At 49.5% G+C, this 21083-nt stretch overlaps 1 protein-coding gene across 4 annotated transcripts in view; it reads right to left on the bottom strand.

Moving 5' to 3' along the window:
- PTPN5 (protein tyrosine phosphatase non-receptor type 5) overlaps window positions 1–21083 on the bottom strand; it is a 63588-nt gene that overhangs the window by 31241 nt on the left and 11264 nt on the right. The window contains exons 2-4 of one of the 4 annotated variants that reach the window (XM_054440464.2): window positions 18341–18458; window positions 12359–12446; window positions 6293–6369 (exon numbers count right to left, since the gene is read on the bottom strand). In XM_054440464.2, the coding sequence (XP_054296439.1) occupies window positions 6293–6369; window positions 12359–12378 (97 nt within the window). In that variant the 5' untranslated portion in view covers window positions 12379–12446; window positions 18341–18458. The remainder of the gene's footprint in view (window positions 1–6292; window positions 6370–12358; window positions 12447–18340; window positions 18459–21083) is intronic. The other 3 variants (XM_054440465.2, XM_054440467.2, XM_054440466.2) reach the window with 3 other exon arrangements.

Here is a 21083-nt window from a genome sequence, read left to right as displayed (position 1 = left end):
CCGGTGGGCACCTGGGATGGTACTTCTTTTCTCAATACAATGGCATCGTTACAGAATACTGCCCAATTAGTGTTCTTAGCACATCCAAATGGTGTTTCGTTTATACTTTAATTATCCATTCTGAAGACTCAAGTAAAAAACTCATTGTACCATCAATGACAATAAATATCTCTAAATGCATTTAAAGTCTCGAATGAAAACAGAACCATCAATTCAACAAAGAAATAAAAATCAACAGAACCTCTACCACTGAGTGTTGACAGCTACCGGTGACATCCCAGCAGTACTACTACAACCAGGTCCATCTTCTGGAGGTTTGTCCATTTGGGCTCCTGCACCTGCCCACAGACCAGCTTAAACCAGTACTAAGCACCACTCTGGGGGGCTTTGTGAAAACAGAGGCTAGCTGATCAGGGATGAGGCCCACTATGAGGTAAACCTGCTCCTTAAAATGCTCGACACAGCAGGTTCCTGAAGATGTGAACCGAGACCCTATTCATGTTCTAGGTCACTTCTTAGAGGAAGCCTTCCCTGACCCACCAAGATAGGGTTGCAAAATGGCTGTACCCTTCCATGGCACCCTAAACTCTTTAGGAGCAGGGACCATGTCTATCTTGCTTGTCACTGTATCACCAGTGCCTGGCAAGTATGAAGCATGGAGTAGGTGCTCAATAAATTTGAGTGGATAAAAGAATCAGGCTGTCTTTTATAACTGCCCTTGTTGGCTTCTGGTCCAAGACCTCATCTGTGGCATGGTAGGAAGGCTATAAAAGCTATGACTTGTTCCTTCCTGCTGGTCAGAGATAGGTGCTGCAGGATTAGGGTGACAAAGCTTTCCTTGATTCAGGCCTCCAGCTCCTTTACTTTAAAAAGTGGCACTCGGGATGGGCAGTGGCCTCTTGCTGAGACCTAGACCTTGTCCTTGGCCCGAAGGGAGGGTCCACTTAATACCCACAATGATACGGAGCAGAGTGCCTAGGGCTGGGTTGGGGACAGGTTGCAAGACATCAGGATCTAAGGTGGAGAGTAGGTCTCAGAATTACCAGCCCAAGAGGCCAGTTGTTCCTACCAAAAGTGCAATGGCCTACTCAGGCCTTCAGCATACTCATGACCTTGCATAAAGCCAGCTAATCATGACACACTGAAATCTCAGGTTGGTAGGGATTGTCACGGCTCCAGTCAGCTGCCCGCAGGAAGGCTCCAGGAGTACTTTGTTCCCAAGAGCAGCGTTGTCCTTAGACCTGGGGCCTGTGCCCTGTCTCTTCTGTCCATGGCACTCCCCATGAGCAGAGAAGTCCATAGGGCTCAGGAGATATACTCAACTAGAGTCTCTTAGCAGCTGGTGTCCATGTTCCCCTTTCCAGGACACACTCTAACTACTAGGACTTCAGGATTTCCTGCCCAAATGGCTTGAAGCCTGCATGGGTCTCTTGCTCAGGTACATCCCTGTGAGGGTAGACACTGTCTCCTGCTTATGCATCTTCAGGTTTGAGGGGTAGCCAAGGGGTAGCTATTAGGGTGGAGGTGGACCAAGCTTGGACATACAGACTGGCCTGCCCACATGCATGCACGCAAGCAACGGCCCTTGCAGTGCAGGACTGAGCGGGGGTGGTATACTGTGAGGGTCTTTATTGGCAGTCTGACCTTGGTCCCTGCAGGCCTGCCCACGAGTCTGTATGATGAAGATGCTGACAGCAACGCCTGGTGATGTTGCTCTATTCCATGTGCTGGCCCCCACTGGCACCTACTGTTGCTTTATCTACGTCCTTCTTCTACCTTGTACCTCCGCGGCAGCTGCTGGGAGCTAGGACTATGCTGGGCTAGGCCTGTACTGGTGCTGGTTGGGGAAAGGAGTGGAGTCCCCAGCATTAGCAGTGCCGCCTGGTGTCTTGCAAATGTGAACACCTACACATAGAAGAAGGGAGAGTGTGAGTTTGAATGTACCAAAGTGTTTGGGTGACCGAGCAAATGAAGTGAGCAAGAAAGGAAGAGCAAAAGAGAAGAGGAGGGTGACCACATGAAAAAGGGTGTGTGCATGGGGGAGAAGAAAAATACATGTGTGCGCATGTGCACAGGGGTGGGGAAGGCAGTGGGGTAGACACTCAGTGCCCCCACAGTGCCATGGGGTAGACACAGTGCCCTGGGGAGCTGGGCATGACTGAGAGCCTGAGAAGAGGACAGAGAATGGAGAGGGAGAAAAGGAGTCTGCCTAGTCATTTTCGAGAGTGTGCGTGAAGAAGGGGTACAGTAGTGGGAGAAAGAGAAAGACACCTAAGGAGGGAAGGAGAGAGCAAGCACATTTCCAGGAAGCATGCAGAGTGGAAGCTGCAGGATGGAGGGATGGAGCTAAGACAGGTGAGTGTGCAAGAGGAAGGCATGCAGGCGTGTGAGCCTGGAGGTGTGCGTCCGCCCCTGCAGGGCTGTGTGAGACAGAGGCAGGCCACGTGCCCGGGTGACTGTGCGTGGGAACATGCGAGTGCATCGGGGAGCATGCGGCTGTGACAAGTGAGCACAAACACGAGTGTGCGAGAGTAGATGTGGGGGTGTCCCAGAGGCTGTGAGGCAGCATGCCTGGCCCTGGGGCATTGTGGGGGGGCTGCCAGGGGGTGTTGGTGATGCTGAGGACGTTTCCACCCCAGAAAGCTCTAAGGGGACTGTATGACCTGCCCTGTGTTGGCTCAGATCTGGGTGACCGTGGTGGCTGGGAGTGTTGGCCATGTTGCCCCCATCCGAAGGTGGGTGTGGGAATGAATGAGCCACCAGGCATGGCTGGCCCTCACTCTGCCTTGCCTCTGGGCAAGACAGCCACGAGTGGAAAGAATACATGAGGGCTGGATTTTCATACCATCATTATGCAATTGCCTGCAGTGCTCATGGGCTCCTTCTAAAGGCCTAACACTCCAACTCTCTTGGCCTACAAACCCCCATTTCCTTTTATGTCCAAGTTGCAGTACAGGTCAGTGTCCCTGACAAACATCTGTGGAAGTCTACTCTACACCAGGCTCTGGTGTAGACTTCCACAAATTCAATGTGAATTTACCCTATTCACAATGCCAAACCATTCCCCAGTTCTTTCCCATCCCCCTCTTCATGGCTTTGTCTTCCGAGCACTTACCACTATTAACCATACTATGTGGCATGACTTACTTATTTGTTGTCTATTTTTCTTTAATAGCAAATGTCTGTACAGCATTTGCTACATGCCAGACATTGTTCTAAGCTTTCTGTTAATTCACTGAATCCTCTAACAACTCTGCACAGCAGTGAATATTGTTCTTGCTATATTGTGAATGGGAGGCCCAAAAAGATTCAGTAGCTTGTCCATGATCATCCCACTGGTAAGTGGTGGGGCAAGCTGAGGTCCAGAGTCCCTGTTTTTGACCAGCACATAATACTGTCCTGGAAGGGTGGGAAATTTTTTCAGTTTGGATTTCTGTTCGATCTCTAGTGCTTACAACAGTGCCCAGCACATGTAGGTGCTCAATCACTAGTGACAGAATGAAGAAATGAGTGAATACATGCTGGACATGGAGGATGCAGAGATGAAATAGAGAGGTGCTTGTCTTCAGAGAGCTCATGACCCCATGGAGAAGGCAAATAATTACTGCAATCCCCTATCAAGATGGCATCGTGGGAGTCTAGAGGGTCACACAACTTGCTCAGCCTCTGCAAGCAAGACTTCCCAGAGGAAGGACACAGATAGGGCCAGGCACAGTGACATTGTCTACCTCCTCCAAACTCCTATCTGGCACAAACACACCTAAACTCTTTCTGCCTCAGTCCACAGGGTGCCAGAAGATGACAGTGGCTCCATGCGGACAACAGAAGCAGAACAAGGTAGTGGTGACGACATGGGCTACTGAGAGAGAGTGCCTGGAGTGAATCCTCCCTCTACCAGCTAAGTGACCTTGGACAGACTGTCTAAGCTCCCTGGGCCTTGGTCCTCTCATCTGTAAGAAGGGGTAGCAAATGACACTGATTTCCTAGGATATTACATGACCAAAACTCTTCTATTCTACACTGGTTGCTGGCATTTGGGGAGAAATGGGAAAGAACATTGGGATTCAACCTATTATGCTTATTACTGCAGCCCCTCTGCTGTGGCTTCATCCCATTTTGCAGAAGCAGCTCAGAGCAGAAATTGTCCATGAACTTTCCTCAGCAAAGGGACTATGTCTGTTTTATTTACCACTATATAGCTAGCACCTAGTACCTGAGACCTAGTAGGTGCTCAATAAGTACTTGAGTGAATGACTGAGTGGTTACATTTATTTATTCCCCCAGGACCCTTGTGAGGATAAATATTCATATTGCTATTGTTTCTATTCACAGATGAGGGACTGGAGCTCCAGCAAGGTTAAGTGACTCGCGTATAAACACACAGCCTGAAGCAGAACAGGCGGACTCAAACGCCAAATCCCATGCTCTTTCTTCCTCCACACCGTGCTACTCTCTGGACTCCTATTCATCCTGTCCTATTTTCTGTGGATTTCTTCTAGTCAGTGGGGCCATCCCTGATTGTAGAGTCATCTCCGAATTCTATGACTCATATCTGAATCACAGAACTGTTTAATAGTTGAAGGGGACTTCTGATGTCATCTGGACCTCCCACCCATTGTGGAAATTTCCTCTCCATTGTCTATCTATCTAGTACTTGAATGCCTCCTGTGACGGAACACTCATTTCTTCCTCTGGAATTATCGACTTCTATGACTGGACCACTTTTAGAGTCAGAGAGTTCTGTGTCTATGGGCCAACAGGCCTGTTTTTAATTTCAATGCCTTGGGCTTATGTCATCCTAAGATACACAGAAAAGATCTGCTGCCCCTTCCGCAAGACAGCCATTCAGATATTCAGGAAGTTCTCACATCTTTTCAGAGAATTCTCCTCTTCTAGACAGATGGTTCCGTCTTAGACCATCTCAACAGGCTGTCCCAAGTGTTTTGAACAATGGCACCCCCTACTGGTTAAGGTATGAACTGCACCAAAGGGCTTCCTCAGGAGCTGGGGTACTGAGTGTGGTGTGAATAAAATGCCACTTATTTTGAAGAGTCATCACTTTAGACTCATACCTGGTTGTTTCCAATGTCTATCTTAAAGAGTGTCACGTGAAGACTCCATTCTAAGGTTCCTTGCCAATCATGAGGTCTCTGACAAGCTACAGGTTTGGAATTTCAAAGTTAGAGTTCAAAAGACTTGTCTCTTTTTTTTTGGAGACGGAGTCTTACTCTGTCGCCCAGGCTGGAGTGCAGTGGTGCGATCTCGGCTCACTGCAAGCTCCGCCTTCTGGGTTCACGCTATTCTCCCACCTCAGCCTCCCAAGTAGCTGGGACTACAGGCGCCCGCCACCACGCCTGGCTAATTTTTTTGTATTTTTAGTAGAGACGGAGTTTCACAATGTTATTCAGGATGGTCTCAATCTCCTGACCTCGTGATCCGCCCGCCTTGGCCTCCCAAAGTGCTGGGATTACAGGCGTGAGCCACCGCGCCTGGCCCAAAAGACTTGTCTTCTAACAAAATGTTCAGAAGGACAGATATGAAAATATATGTTATGTTACAGGATTATGGCGATTTTTCTTTTTTTATTTGTATTTATTTTCTAATATTTTGACAGTTAACCTTTTGTTATAAGAAGGAAAAGAACAATAAAAACTTATTAAAAAAATGTAAAACTCTTCCCCCCACCCCTTCTTTTTCTTCCTTCTGAGGCTGTTTATCATGGCATGGGTCATGGGGCTACAACTGGGACAAGCTGCCACCCTGTGGGCAAGAGTGCCTTGGTAATATCTCCATGGTAGCTGCAATGGCCTGGCTCCCTGCAAGTGTGGTCAACTGGACTCAAGCAGCACAGTTTCACCCTCAAGCCGGGCTTCTCAACAGGGAGGTCAGGTAGTTCTCCACATCCCCCACCCCATCGTTGGCTCATGCTGCCTTCAGGTTTTGTTTCCTACCCTTACCTCCTGAAGTCAGCCCAGCACTGAATGGTCAGTGGTCATTCCCTAGGAGCCCTGTATTCCTCAGCTCTTCGTCCTTCTTTTCACTTCCTAGCACACCCTCAATTGCCTGCTCTTCCCTCCATGTGAGCCTAGAGCAGCTCCAAGTGATAACAGGTCAGAAGGCATCAGGGATTAGAAAAACAAGTCCCCATTTAAACGAAGAGCTATGGAGCAGCTGCATGGATATTCTTGTGCAAGTTCACAGCTAGCTAGGCTTTACTCCAGCCCCAGCTTCAGCCGGGGCATTCTCTCTCCATTCTGAGGTCTGGGAGGACCTGGGTGCTGGGAAGACTCACCCGGTAGCCTCTCACTGCAGCACATGTCCAGGGCCCCTCCCTCGGAGTCATCAGCAGCGTGGTTCTCTCTCTCACTCCTACAGCAGGATGGAAAAGGTAAGAAGATGCTGTTGAGCCAGGATCAAGACAAAAACCCTGAGCAAAGATAAGAAGGCTCCCTCTCCTGTATTCTGTATCCCTTTGAATAATCCCACTCCATCAAAGGGACCTGAGGAAAATACCAGCCTATTGAGGGGTCAAGCTGCAGAGGCAGGAGCAGAATTTTGCAGGTGTCTTCCTTGTGGAATCAGTGGCAGCAGTATCATCACAACCATCATCATCATCATCATCATCATCATCATCATCATCTCTACCACAGTAGGAGGATTTACTATATGCAAGCACTTTGCAAACTTTATCACATTAAATCCTCACCATGACCTCATGAATGAGGGATCATCAAACAGGCTCAGAGAGGTTAAGTAACTTGCCCAAGGTCACACAGCTCAACAGAATAGAGATGAGTTTTAAATTATGACCTAGGACTCCAGGCTCATGCTCTCACTGCTGTGCCATTCTGTCTCCTAGTTCCAGTGGTTTTGAACCATGGGTGGACAAGAAGAGGGCTCTGAGTAACCCACAATCCTGTGTCCAGCTCTCCAAGATATGCAAGTCCCCTCTGCCCCAGGCAGTGAAAAGTGGCATGCAGAACTCTTCTCCAGAAATAGCTAGAAAAAACAGTTATATACATGTTTTGTATAGTCTAAATGTTTCCTTCCTGAAATCAGAGAACCCTCTTTCTAGCCTATCAGGGCACCTTATAGGAGAGTATGGGGGTCTAGTTTTTCTCCTTTACCTGATAAGCTGCAAAAAGGTTGCTGGAGATCAGCTAGACCCCATGAAGCATCTTGAGAGTAGACATATCTTGAGGGCAACCACTTGACTCACAGGGGTTCCCCTACCCTGGGAATGGCCTGAAATGCAGCGTGGGCTCCAATGGCCTTGTCTGCCTTTCACGTCTCTGACCCTTGGCAGTAGCTGATGACTGATCCAAGGCTGGACACACAAACCAGGCTGGGTCAATCAGATCCTCTCCCTTGCACATTGAAAATGCATTCTGGTTCATTTTGCTGGTGCTGAATCATGGTAGCCACAGTGCCCTGGAGAGAAGACCTGCTGCTGAGGGCCTGAGAGCTGCCTTGTTCCCATCTGTACTGAGTCTTGGACAATATGCCCATCAAGATCATAAGATGGCCGTGGATCCTCCCAATAGATCCCCACATTTTAGCTTACACCAGTGGGATGTGATTTCTGAAACTGGCAACCAAAAGAACCTCTGACATAGCCTTGCTAGCATACTTCCAGGAATTCCAGAGGCTCAGCTGCTTCTCTGCCCTCAAGTCCTGCTATCCTGCTTCTTTGACTGGCCCTCGGGCCTGTTTCAGGCCCAACTCCAGATTTTAAATAATTAAGGGCAGAGAGGCCAGGTTCAGGGTGGCCCTTCTCTCTCTGATATCTTCTTTTTCAACTGGCATTATATCATTTTATTTTTTTCCTCAAACCAATTGCCAGGGTCTCTGAGAATCACAAGTCCTAGAGCACAGCACTCCTGCAGAGAGGAGGTCACTTCCTTCAAGGTAACCTTAAGCGCATTCTTTAAATGTCTCTGGAGTCCCTCCACATTTCTCCCTCCCCATCTTGGTCCCAGCCACCATCATCTCTTGCCTAGACTGCTGTGGCAATATTTTAACTGGTTGCTGGCATCCACTCAGGCTGGCCTCCAAAACATTCTCCACATGGCTCCAATGCTTATGGCATAGAAAATCTGTGCAGTTTGTAAACTGCACAACTGGATGTGGAAGTCCCCTCCGCCCCAGGCAATGGAAAGCGGCATGGTGAACTCTTCTCCAGAAGAGAGGAGCTAGAATCAATTCCTCAAAACTCAACGTTTATCACAGAACCTTTCTTGAAAAAATATTTTCATGGCATCCTTATTGTACTTAGAACAAAGAAAAATCCTTTGGCATAGTTCACTAGATGTTGGGTGGTCTGGTCCCTGTTGACCAGACCTCTGCACTCCAGCCACACTGGGAAGGCTCTTTCCTCACAGTGCCTTCCACATGCTTTTCTCTCACATGGTATGCACTTGACACAGTTAGAAATGTCACTGTAATATATGCCATTACTCGACATCTGTCTCCATCATTAGACTGTGGCTTTCATGAAGGCAGGGTCCACTGTTTCTATTTACCATTGTATCTTCAAAGCCTCGCACAGTGCCTAGTTCATAGTAGGATGTTCAATAAATAAATACTTATGGAATAAGTAAATGTTGACCTGACGTTCTTGAGAAAACATTAGGAACCTCAAACACAGCCATCATCTGAGCTGCTTTGTGGACGGGTCTTTGCTAAGTAGCTGGGAGCTCTCCTCCACAGCTGTTGTCCACAGAAGTCAGAGAATCACAGATCTGGAAGGCCTCTCATTTTACAGAGGAGAAACTGAGGCAGAGGATGGGGTCTGACTTGCCCCACATTTTATATTGAGTTGGTGGTGGCCACAGGGATTGTGTTTGAGAGCACCCACCCCCAACCTTCCAATCCTAAACTTGTTCTTTCCTTACCCTAAAGAGCACCCAGCTGGATGGCAGCCCATGAGGGCTGACCCCTGGCTGGGTACAGAAAGGCACAGTATCCAGATACCTCTGGAAGGGGACCCATGTGTGACTCACACCTGCTTTCACACCTTAAGCCTCTCAGGCCCCAAGCTGTGTTCAGAATAGCTCAGTGCTGCATGTGTGCAGTGGACTCTATAAATAAGCTTCCTAGAAAATGACTAATTTCATAACCAGAAAAGCAGAACGAGTAGCACCTCTTGACTGCAAAGGAAAATGGAGCAAGAGCCTCTGCTGCTCTTCCCTGTAGTCGAAGGACTCCAGGCAACCCCAGCCACAGCCTGCGTGTTTAGGCTGTCCAGAGGAGGGTTTAATTAGCTTTCCAAAGGAAATAGATGGCCCATTCAGGCTGGATGGGGAACCCAGTCTCTGGGCGCTGCCTTCCTCCCTCCCTCCCCACCAAGAGCAGAAATAGCTGCTTTTATTGGATTGCTAAGGCTCCTGCTCTCTCCTTCCCCACTTCTATCAGCCAGGCAACAGGAACAGAACACTGGCCTGTGACAACAGCAGCCACTTGCTGGGCTGCCCCCACCACTGCTTCCCTTATAACCAGAGAACATCAGGGATGAAGGGACTTGGAAATCACCCAGCCTGCCCCCACTTCACTGATGGAGGACGTCCCGGAGTGAAAGCAGCTTCCCAAAGCCATCGTTGCATTCAACAGGCGTGTGCTGAGCACCTCCTGTGAACAAGGCCTGGAGCTGCCCTAGGAATACAGTGATGAATAATCCAGGTCCCCCCTTGCAGGCTCCCAGTCTTCTCAAGGAGACAGACATGCAGACACGACTGTACCCTGATGCCTGCTTTAATTGATGCATGCATGTGATCACCCTGGGGAAGGCTGTGTTCATTTGTGGGAGGGGCAAGGGGAAGAGGAAGTCTTCTCCAAGGGGGAGACAGGAGCTGGTTTTAATTTTTTTTAAATTGATTAATTAATTGATTTTTGAGACGGAGTCTCACTCTGTTGCCCAGGCTGGAGTGCAGTGGCGCTATCTCAGCTCACTGCAACCTCCGCCTCCCCGGTTCAAGTGATTCTCCTGCCTCAGCCTCCCAGGCGCCTGCCACTACGCCCGGCTAATTTTTGTATTTTTAGTAGAGACGAGGTTTCACCATATTAGTCAGGCTGGTCTCAAACTCCTGACTTCAGGTGATCTTGCTTGCCTCGGCCTCCCAAAGTATTGGAATTACAGGCGTGAGCCACCGTGCCCAGCTAGGAGCTGGTTTTTAAAATATGTTTTTAGGTGAATGAGGGGTTGGGAAAAGGATTTCTTGGGTAGAGCAAATAGAAAGAGCAAGGCATGGAGGCCCAACATGTATGGAACATCTGGTGCAATCAGAAGTAGGCTGGTCAGTGGGATGGAGCAGCAGATGGGGGCTAGGCCTCAGCAGAGGCACGTGGGCAAGAAGCAGCCTAGAAGACAGGAATCCTGCCTCCTGGCGGGGCCGGGGAAGCCCTCTTCCACTTGATCATATGGCTTCCCTGTGGCTTCCCTGCACTGAGAGTGATGCTGGCTCTCTCACACCTGGTCTGGCTGGGTAGGTCTGTACCAGGAAGTGGGGGAGCAGCAGCTTACGTTTAAGGAATGGACTTTAGACCCAGCTGGTAGCGTCTGATCTGGTCTGAAACTACTCTTTTTACTGTGCTAAAATTCCCACAGCATAAAATTCAACATTTTGACCATTTTAAAGGGTACAATTCAGTGGCACTTAATACATTCATAATGTTGTACAACCATCATAATGATCTGCTTCCAGAATATTTTTGTCATCCCAAAAGGAAATCCTGTACTCATTAAGGAGTCACTCCCTGTCCTCCTCCCCCCAGCCCCCGGCAATTGCTTATCTGCTTTCTGTCTCTATGGGTTTGCCTATTCTGGATATTTCATATAAATGGAATCATAAAATATGTAGCCTTTTGTGTTTGGCTTCTTGCATTTAGCAAGTCCGTAGCATGCATCAGTACTTCATTTCTTTTCATGGCTGAATAATATTCTACTGTAGGATAGACGACGTTTTATTTAACTATTCATCAGTTGAACATTTGGGTTGTTTCTACCTTTTGGCTATTTGTGAGTAGTGCTCCTATGAACCAAACTGCTCTGTTTCCACTCTCCTCCCATCATGCTTGTGGTTTTGGGCAATCCTTTCTGCGCTCTGGGTCTGAGGCCTCACTTATGAAAATATGGTGGTCAGACTCTAAGCCCGTTGTAACTTGAATGTCATCACCTTCCTCTGCTCGTTCGTATGTGTGAAGGTAATGCGTTGTGCAGCTACGCCACCAGTGCTGGGTGCAGGAGATCCAGCCTAGACCACCCACCCCATTTTCTAGAAGTGCAGAAGATACAGAACAGATGCTGCCGTGGGCTGGGTGAAGTGTTCTAACAAAGGCACGGCCCCTCTGCCTGGGGTGTAGAGTGGGGGATGGGGGGTGCTATTAGGAGACATCCTGGAGTCTCCTAACATGAAGTCCCAGCTTTGCCCAGGACTCATGCAGAGAAAGAGCTGGCTGGTTTGCTGAGCCAGTCAGGGAGGCTGAGCCTGCTTCCAAGGTGGGTGAGGAACAAGGGGGAACTGGGATGCTGAAGCCAGGATTCCTGGGTGTGAGGCTGAGCCAAGCCCAGGCAGACATGCCCTCTATCCTGGGCTTTGTGCTCCTGGTACCCCGTAAACACCCCTCACGGTCAACATGGAGCTCCTACCACCCTCTTAAAGCTCCAACCCCACCTGACATCTCTATTCGCTGAATCAAACCTGTCCATTCCTCCTTTCGAGCCTTGTTTGTGCTGTTCCCTCAGCCTGGAAGATCCTTTTCCCCTTTTGTCAAATCTTACTCATTCTCCAAGGTGCGACTCAGGCGGTGCGTCTTCCACGGAGCACTCCCTGATCTCTCAGGAAGAACTGCGTCCTCCCACTTCTGGGCTCCCCCACACACCTGGTTCATATGTCCCTTTGTCTCTTACTTTGTTCTGCTGCTATAGTTAGCTGTTTATGCACCTGCCTCCCCCACCAACTTCCGACTTTGGAGCATCCTCACCCCCTCAACCACCTCTGCATCCCAGGTGCATAGCACAGGGCCTGAGCCTGTTGATGTACACCTTAAAGGCCAAATGCAGGGTAGTGGCAGGGTCTCAGGGTTGGTAGCTTTAGGAGCTCTAGGAAGGCAGACTCCAGCTAGGAGCCTCCCAATTAAAGAAGATGGCCAAACCATAGCCAGGAAGAGGCCCAAATGCCATCCAGATTTTCATCAGCATGTTCAGCAGGCAGGGGCAGAGGACATGCTGGTTTCATGGAAAAGGAATGATCAGGCTGAACACCTCATGAGAATGAGTCATGTGCCCCAGAGCATCCAGATGGAGAAGGCTTGGCCTCCTCAGTGGGCGGGCTGCAGGGGGACGGCGTGAACGCTCACTCACCTGGCTCCCTCATAATTCATTCCCAAGGTGTCTGGATGGGGAAGGGTGCCATCTTCCAGGGCAGGAAGCTTTCTCAGCAAAAAGCAAGCTGGAGATATAAATGAAGGAGAGAGGGCAGCTTCAGATCATCCAGATGGGAAAATGGGGCAAAGAGAGATTAGGTGACTAGTCTCAGGTCACACAGTGTGCCAACAATTTGTTTTCAGGTAGTTAAAATCCTGATTTCCTTCTGGGAGTCACCTTTCTCCTCCCCTGGTGCCCTGCTTGCCCCTTGCTACACAGACAGCCCAGAATCAGAACTCAGTTACCTGTTATTTATATCATACCCCAAAGCCTTCTAATAAATACCTTTTCTGCCTAAGTTACTCAGAGTCCTCTTCTGTTGCTGGCAACCGCAGAACCCAGACTGATGCGTGCGGCAAACTCGTGGAATGAATAGGCTCTGAGCCCAGGACTCCCAATGCTTAGTTCACTGCTATTTCCGTCCTGCCAAGCTGCCTACCCTCCTTGCCCAGCTGTCCACTGTCCAGCCATCTGTCCTCACGTCTGAGCAGACTGCAAACTTGAGTGTTCTGGATCCCAAACACAGGGTCTGAGTGTTCTCTGCTTGGGATGTGCCCAGACAAATGACTTCCCTTCCATCCCTGCTCTTCTCTGAATGGGAGAAGTGGGTGTGGGCATGGCAGAGACCCCAGGGAAGGGAAGATGAAAAGTGTAGGGTAGGCCCAGCCTGCTGAGGGACTCGGGCAACAGGTCTCCATTTTTCATTTGAGTCTGATTCAGGGATTGGACCATTCATTTGTTCAACCCGTTTACTAAACACCTGCTATGTTCAGGCTACGTGTGGGATCCTGGGAATACAATGAACGGCAAGCATCTCATGGGAGATGTAGGTAAGAAGAAAAGGCAATAGCAACACAGGTGACCCGTGTGTGGGGAGACGAACAGGGTGCCCTGGGAGTGCCAGCCAGACCCCTAAGGAGGCAGAAGACTCAGGAGACGTTTGGTACCCAGCAAGGGCTATCTCTGGTGAGATGTGAAAGAGGAGTGGGGGTGAGAGGCCGTGGGATGAGACAGGAGGGGGTGGGATGCTCCAGGTAGAAGGAGGGCATGTGGACGGGCCTGGAATTGACACAAAGCAGGACACATTCAAGGACTAGAAAGAAATGTAGCCTAAAAGGGGAGTGTGGAAAGGGGGTGTGGTGTGGGATGGGACAATCTACTGAACCGCTCACTTGGAATTTTTTTTCCTTATCCCTCCCCTTCTTTCCAGAGAGGTAAGACAGACCTATACTCCCTTGGGGGAGGCAGCTTGGCTGCAGGACCAAAGGTCAAGTTCCTGGAGGAGCTATCCTTCCAGTCTTTGTTTTCTGAAAGCTGGAGCACCTGGGGGTGGGTTGTCTTTTGGTCAGGGAGGTGGGGGTGTGAGGAAGGGAATGGGGTCTCAGGGCCTGGGAAGGTGACAGAGCCCCTCAGTTCCATGACTGGTGCTTGGTGTGTGGGTGGGTGGCACTGAGTGCATAGAGAGGGCTGGATCTCAGCCTCCAGGGCTTCCGCTGCACCCCACATGGCGTCCTCCCTACAGAAGGCACAGAGTCTGCAGACCCAGAAGGGCTCTTCAGTGGGGCTAGGGTATCTCAGCTATAATCAGTGTGGTTTCCTTGAAACATCCCTGGCATGGGGGTCACAGCAGTGGGTTAGAGTCACTCCAGTGATGACTGGGATTGAATTTCCTACCAGATAGGGATGCTGGGGAGCTCTAAGTCTGGGCTAATTTCATTTAAGGAGCATAATGAGACATTTCTTCCATACCTGATATTAAGGATTAAAAAAATCAACCAGTTCCAAGAATAGATTCTTGGCTTGGGAGGCAGAAGACCAACTAAAAGGTGGGTGTGGCAATCAGGTAAGAGATGGGGCATCCTAGCCTGGGACTGCAGGTGGGGACTGCCCCCTTGCTGGGCCACCTGCAACAGTCACTCTGATTTCAGACCGTAACTGCCTCCTCATCACCCCCGTGACCATGAAGGACATCCTTCCCTTTACCCCTTTGCTTAGGCTATCTCTCCTGCCTGGAAGGCCATCACCTCTTTGCACCCCTCCTTAAAATCCAACTCAGACTTTAAGCTCCAGCTTAATCTTGAATTGCTCTAGGAAGCCTTCCCTGGGGACAGGTCTTTACTCTGCTCTAGTCAAACTGTGTGGCTCTGGGGAAGTGTCTTTATCATTCTGAGCCTTAAATTTTTCTCATATGTCTAACACGGATGACAATACCTTCCACCAGCATTGCGGTGAAGATCACCAGTGAATGAGAAAGGTGAATGTTGACTATTGTGGTGACTGGTGAACAGCAGGTGCTCAGGACCTGTGCAAACAACCAACAAAGGCACAGCAGAGAAGAGAAATGAGGGTGGTGGTGGTGGGGAAGCAGGTGTAGACAATGTATAAACTCCCAGGAAAGGGCTAGGAACCTAGCTTCTAGAAAGGGCAAAGGGCTTTGAACAATGCCAAGTTGTCTGGGGCAGCCTTTGGACAAGAGAGACATCCCAGGACCATGTGCTCTCCCTCGCTGACAACAGAAAGGCGTTGTTGGGCCTGCAGGTGTCTGTGGTCCAGTCCAAAGGTCCAGTATGAACTGAATTTACCAGCTTCCCCCTGTACTCTTAGGAGGAGGGGGCTGGAGGGAGATTTGAGGAGCCCCCATCCTGCCAAATTCCTAGATTGGGTGGGATGGGAGCAGGAGAAACATACACAGATTCTTTGCTGGCTTTGGCCACCCTGCTGGGACCAAAGTAGCAGGGGCTAGCTACGTAGGCAGCATTGAGAGAGACCAGGGTCTCATGGCTGAAGCCAACACATTCTGTCCTAAATACATCTTTGGGGTGGAGGGTCAGAAATTCACGGTGATTCAGCTCAGACTCTGTGGACCCTCCCAGCCTCTTCTCAGGGCCACTCTGGCTTTCTTTTTTAAAATCTACACTTTTTAAATTTCATGGTCAGGTTGGTGAAGATGGAAGGGAACAGGAGGAGGTGATCAGAGAGAGGAAGGAAGCAGGAAAAAGGGCAGAAGCAATCTTAGGGCCACCTGTTCAGTAACATCTTAGCCCCTGACTGAAGAGGATAACAATGACGGCATCTTCACAACAGAAAGGGCAGCTAGCACTACCGCACCTGGGCCACACAGGCCAGAAATGCTCCAGGGCCTTGCATGTGTTAGCAAATTCAGTCCTCACAGCAGCCCCTGGAGGAACGTACTAACATTCCCTGCATTTTCTAGAGGAGGAAATGGAAATTCAGAGAAGTAAAGTGACCTGCCTAAGGCCACACAGCTAGTCATCACAGAGCTTCCCCCATTGCTCACATTCCTAACCTCTCTTTCACTTTTTAGCTTTTGGTAAGAAAAAATATTCTGCAAATACAATAGGAAGAGACTGCACATCATGGCAGTTGCTTTCTATATGTTCTTTTAAAAAATCCTCACCATAAATCTATGTGAGTAGCATGTGATGATCCCCATTTTTACAGATGAGAAAACTAAGGCTCAGGGGGTGAAGTGACCCAAGCGAACGAGTGAAGGAGTAAGAGGGAGATCCCTGTGCCTGTGTCCCTGCTTGGGATCACTGCTGTTCTCCCCAGAGTAACGACTGGAAGTCCTGCGCTGGACCATGACCTCGGGTTTCTCCACTTGAAGCAGCACGCCAGGGAGCAGGCCTTGGGAGGCTAGTATGCATGGGAAGTTTGGGAGGCTGGCTTGGGTGGGCAGCCTGTGATGGTGGCAGCTGTGTTCCATCAGTGCTGTGACGAATATACTCACTGGCCCAGGGCCCAGAAGCCATGGGCTCTAGTCCCAGGCTACTGTGTGACCTTGGGCTAGTCATTTCCCTTATCTGAATCTCAGTAGCTCCAAATGAAAACCAAAGGGCCTGAATGAGATGACCTCTAAGGGCCTTTCCTTAGAGGTCAGGCTTCAATTCCGGACCTGTCAGGTTTAACGAGGCAGAGGGTGGAACGGCAGTGAACCAGCAGAGGGCGCTCACAGCATCAGGGAAACAGGCCTCGGTCCATGGAGCCCAACCTTCAAGCGTGTCCGGCCTGAGCCAATCATTAACAGAGTCCAGGTTCAGCTGTGATTTGATGCTGTGGATGTTCCTACCTGACTATAAATGGTGCGGCGGTCAGGGACCCAAAAGACAGAAAGGCAGGATTTTGGAGTTCAAAGGTTATCTGCTCTGATCCTCTGTTCTCCAAGACTCTGAAAACATTGCATTCTGCTCCCTCTCCCTGCACCTGCCCCCAGGTATGCAGTTTAATTTACAGGGAGAAAACAGGCAATCCCAAATGCAAAGGTGTGATCACACCTCTTGTGGGCGTCTTCTGGTATTTCTGTTCAGTTACATGCTTGCTGCTACCTATAATGCTTTAGGATGCGCTTTTTCCTCCACTGGAAAGCCCCCTTTTCCCTTCTCTGCTTGGAAAATTCTTATTTGCCTTTTAAGACTCTGTTCAAATGTCACCTCCTCAACAGAACCCTCCCCAACTCCCTTAGAAAGAACTGGGTACTCCGTCTTCTGTTCTTACCCCTCCATACGGTCATTATCTGTTGATGCCAGTCTCCCTGCCTCACACAGAGCTACCTGGACGTAAACCTGTGGTCTATGATTACTGCAGCTTCCTTTTATCGCAGGCTTATTGTGTGCTGGATGTCGTGCCAAGCACTGCACATGTATGACATCATTCACTTCTCACTAGAACCGTATGAGGTAAAAAGTCATCCTCCACCTACACGTGGAGATTGGGACTTGGAGAGACTAAGTCACCTGCTCAAGGTCATATAGTTGGCATGTGGCAGAACCAGGCTTCAAACTCAGTTTATCTCAACCCCAGGCTTTATTTAAATCACTAGGTTTACAGCATCTGATATGGACTTTACTATTTCCCATGTCCAATACCGTATCTGGCACCAGGCAAATGTTAAAAAAAAAAAAAAATGAAAAGTGGGGTAATGTTTGAGCATTTACAAATGGCTCATTAAAAACACCATAAAGGGCCAGGCACGGTGGCTCATGCCTGTAATCCCAGCACTTTGGGAGGCCGAGGTGGGCAGATCACCTGAGGTCAGAAGTTTGAGACCAGCCTGACTAACATGGTGAAACCCCGTCTCTACTAAAAATACAAAATTAGCCGGGCGCGGTGGTGGGCGCCTGTAATCCCAGCTACTTGGGAGGCTGAGGCAGGAGAATCACTTGAACCAGGGAGGCGGAAGTTGCAGTGAGCCAAGATCGCGCCACTGCCCTCCAGCCTGGGCGACAGAATGAGACTCCATTCAAAAACAAACAAAACAAACACTACCATAAAAGTAGTAAACACATAGGCTTTGGCTCTGGACTGCCCGAGTATGAATCAAGGCTCCCCCACTGGCTGCCTGATCTTGGGCAAGACTTTGACTTCTCTGTGCCTCAGTTTCTTCATCTGTGAAGCAAGGATAAGTGTGTCTACACTTCAGAGGGTTATAATGGAGATTAAATGAATGTTGATCTTCACACAAAGTTTTTACATGAGATGCATGGAAAATGTGTAGAACAGGGCCAGGAAGCTCCTAAAAATGTTAATTGTCATCATCTTGTGTTTCAGGCTTTGCCTGTTTCCCAGTTAATATAACTTTTCTCCTCCCATGGATAAGGTCCATGAAGGCTCTGGGATGAATCTTGCAGAGTGCTGGTAAACTGGTTCTTAACTTTCTCTTTATTGGACCTGAACTGCTGTATCACTGGGAGCAAGATGAAGTAAACTAGAATATTATGCAGGAATTAAAAAAAGAATAATGTAGGCCAGGCATGGTGGCTCACACCTGTAATTCCAGCGTTTTAGGAGGCTGAAGCAAGAGGATCACTTGGGGCCATGAGTTCAAGACCAGCCTGGGCAACACAGTGAGATCCCATCTCACCAGAAAATAATATGTGAGCGGGGCATGGTGGTACACACCTGTAGTCCCAGCTACTCAGCAGGCTGAGGCAGGAGGATCGCTTGAGCCCAAGACTTCAAGGTTGCAGAGAGCTATGATCACACCACTGCATTTCAGCCCACGTGACAGGGCGAGACCCTGTCAGGAAAAGAAAGAAAGGAAGGAAGGAAGGAAGAAAGGAAGAAAGGAAGGAAGGAAAAGCCTTTATTTGTGCCCTCTGCCGGTTTTCATGGTGTAAATGCTCTCACCATGGCTGATTTCAAGCTATGATTGTGAAGAGTCATGCTGCCAGTCTTAGCAGAGGTCCAGAGTTTTGCTCAATCTGTGCCTCAGTTTCTTCATCTTTAAAATAGATCAGCAGTAGGACCTAATTCAAAATACTGTTGTGAGGAGTAAACCTGAAGCTCTTAGAAGAGCACACGGCACGTTGTATGCTCTGTGTTAGCCAATATTACTGTTAAGAGTTTTAACTCAGTCTCACTGTCGCTCATCTGGCTTGGACACTGACCCAACCCCAGCAACTGGCCTTCTGCTCTGATGGGCAGTCTCTGCCTTCTAGTATTAGGCCTTGTCCACTCTTGCAGCTCTCCCTTCTCCCTCTGTGATACAGTTTGGATATTTGTCCCTACCCAGATCTCATTTTGAATTGTAATCCCCGGTGTTGGAGGTGGGGCCTGGTGGGTCATGGAGGCGGATCCCGCATGGCTTGTGCTGTCCTGACGAGAGTTCTCACAAGATCTGGTCTTTTAAAAGCATGTGGCACCTCTCTCAACTCACTCTTTTTCCTGCTTTCGCTGTGTGATGTGCCTGCACCCTCTTTGCCTTCTGATTGTCAGCTTCCTGAGGCCTCCCTAGAAGCCAAGCAGACACCAGTGCCCTGCTTCCTGTACAGCCTGGCCATGTGCCAATTAAACCTCTTTTCTTTATAAATTACTCAGTCTCTTGCATTGCTATAACGAAATTGCTGTATTTCTTTATAGCAATGCAAGGACAGTCTAATACACCCTGGAACTAGAATTCTGGCCTAGCCTGTGTTGGTTACACACCCACCCTGATCACACATTATTTCATGCCTCTGGTTTCATCCCTGGACTTCCCTCATGCTGCTCTGGGCCTGGGCTGCCCGTGCAGCTATCCCTTGCTCCGGATGGTCCATCATGATCCCTTCTGGCATCTGCTCTGCTCCTCATTGCTTACAAGGCTCCTTCTCACGGGGCTGGGATGTACTTACAGAGGGGAAAGCTGAAGTTCAGAGCTCAGTTTGCTCCCACCTGCAACTAGAGGGGCCCCTAGCTCCTGCCACACCCTGCTGTGAGCTCCAACTTCTCATCAGGGCCCATACCCCCAGCATGATTTAACCCTTCTGTGCTCAGGCCTGGCTCAGGTCATGGCAACCTGGGAAGAGCTCGGCATCTTTGGGTTTGGTGGAAGAGTCTAACTGAGTCAGAAGCAGGGCCTGGAGGGGAAGACACAGCGAGGCTGGGTTTGGAAACATTAGCTGGATTTGAGGCTCTTTTTCCAGGAAAAAAAAAAGTAGAGTGTAAACTAGGAAAAAATACCCAGTTGGGACCAAGAGTCAAGGTTGAAAGGAGCCTGACCTCTTGAATTCAAATTTAATAAATAACAGCTGCATACCTACCGTGTGCCACATGCTTCTCAGTACCTTATTTCATTGGCTCTTTGAGACAACCCCATGAAAACATCATTATCTCACTCTGCAGGAGCTACAGGCACTTAGAGAGGTTAGGGACTGACATGAGAGCAGGTACATGGCCTCCCTGGTCCTGCTCAGGTGGCCAATGGAGAACACAGGACGGGGCATGGTCCTGGGCCAAGGATGGCTGATTCTCTCCTTGCCCTGTGCCAGTGGACAGCTGGAAACCTGGGCCCAGGGCAGGCTGTCAACAGAGGTCCTCAAGCACGGGCTGAATTCCTCAAAGCATGACAGACTGACCATTCTGAGGTCACATACTGTAAGGCAACCATGGTCCTCCGGGAAAAGGATGAATTCAAAGGCAGAGAGACCTGGCTAAAATGCTGTGCTCTGCCACTTTCTCCACATGGGGCCTTGGGCCAGTGTCCTAACCTCTCTGAGCCTCAATTTCCTCCCATTTAACATGACAGCGATGAGAGCTGCAGGGTTGTGATGAAGCCTGGGAAGTGAGGGCTGTACACAGGGAGAGCTTGGCAGTCCTGGGCAGGCCTCCTTCTCCATATTCCTGCTGACCTGGCTCGAAGCTTCACTTCCTGTCTCCCTCCAAGTAAACCTCACACAGGAGACACTCCTGCTCTTTGTACCAGGCAGTGCCATCAGCTACAAAGGTCTGCTTCCTATTTTCTCAGGCTCTGTCAGGTGTTCCTGGAGCTAATGAGAACAATGCAGGTGACAGCAGCTGGAGGATGAGAGGGGTCTTCCCAGCAGAACCTCCTCTGCCCTCTGGAGAGCTCCAGGCTGTTTCCAGGTCCCCAAGTCAGACCCAGAGCCCTAGGAAAGGGTGGGTAAAAGAACTGGAAACTCCACTTCACAGGATTTCCCAAATCCTCCTCTGCCATGACATCGCCTGCCCCAGCCATGCTCCCTCCTGCTTTTCTGCCTTAGTCTCTCAGCTCCTAGAGCGGCCCCTAGCTCCTGCCACACCCTGCTGTGGGCTCCAGCTTCTCATCAGGGCCCCTGCCCCCACCCTAATTTAACACTTCTGTACTCAGGCCTGGCCAGGAAAGGCCTTCCTGCTCCTCCTCTTTGTGCTGTGGTTTCCTGCCCTT

The sequence above is a fragment of the Pongo pygmaeus genome, chromosome 9, assembly GCF_028885625.2.
Source record: "Pongo pygmaeus isolate AG05252 chromosome 9, NHGRI_mPonPyg2-v2.0_pri, whole genome shotgun sequence".
NCBI classification, from domain to species: domain Eukaryota; kingdom Metazoa; phylum Chordata; class Mammalia; order Primates; family Hominidae; genus Pongo; species Pongo pygmaeus.
This window is presented reverse-complemented; position numbering and strand designations above follow the sequence as displayed.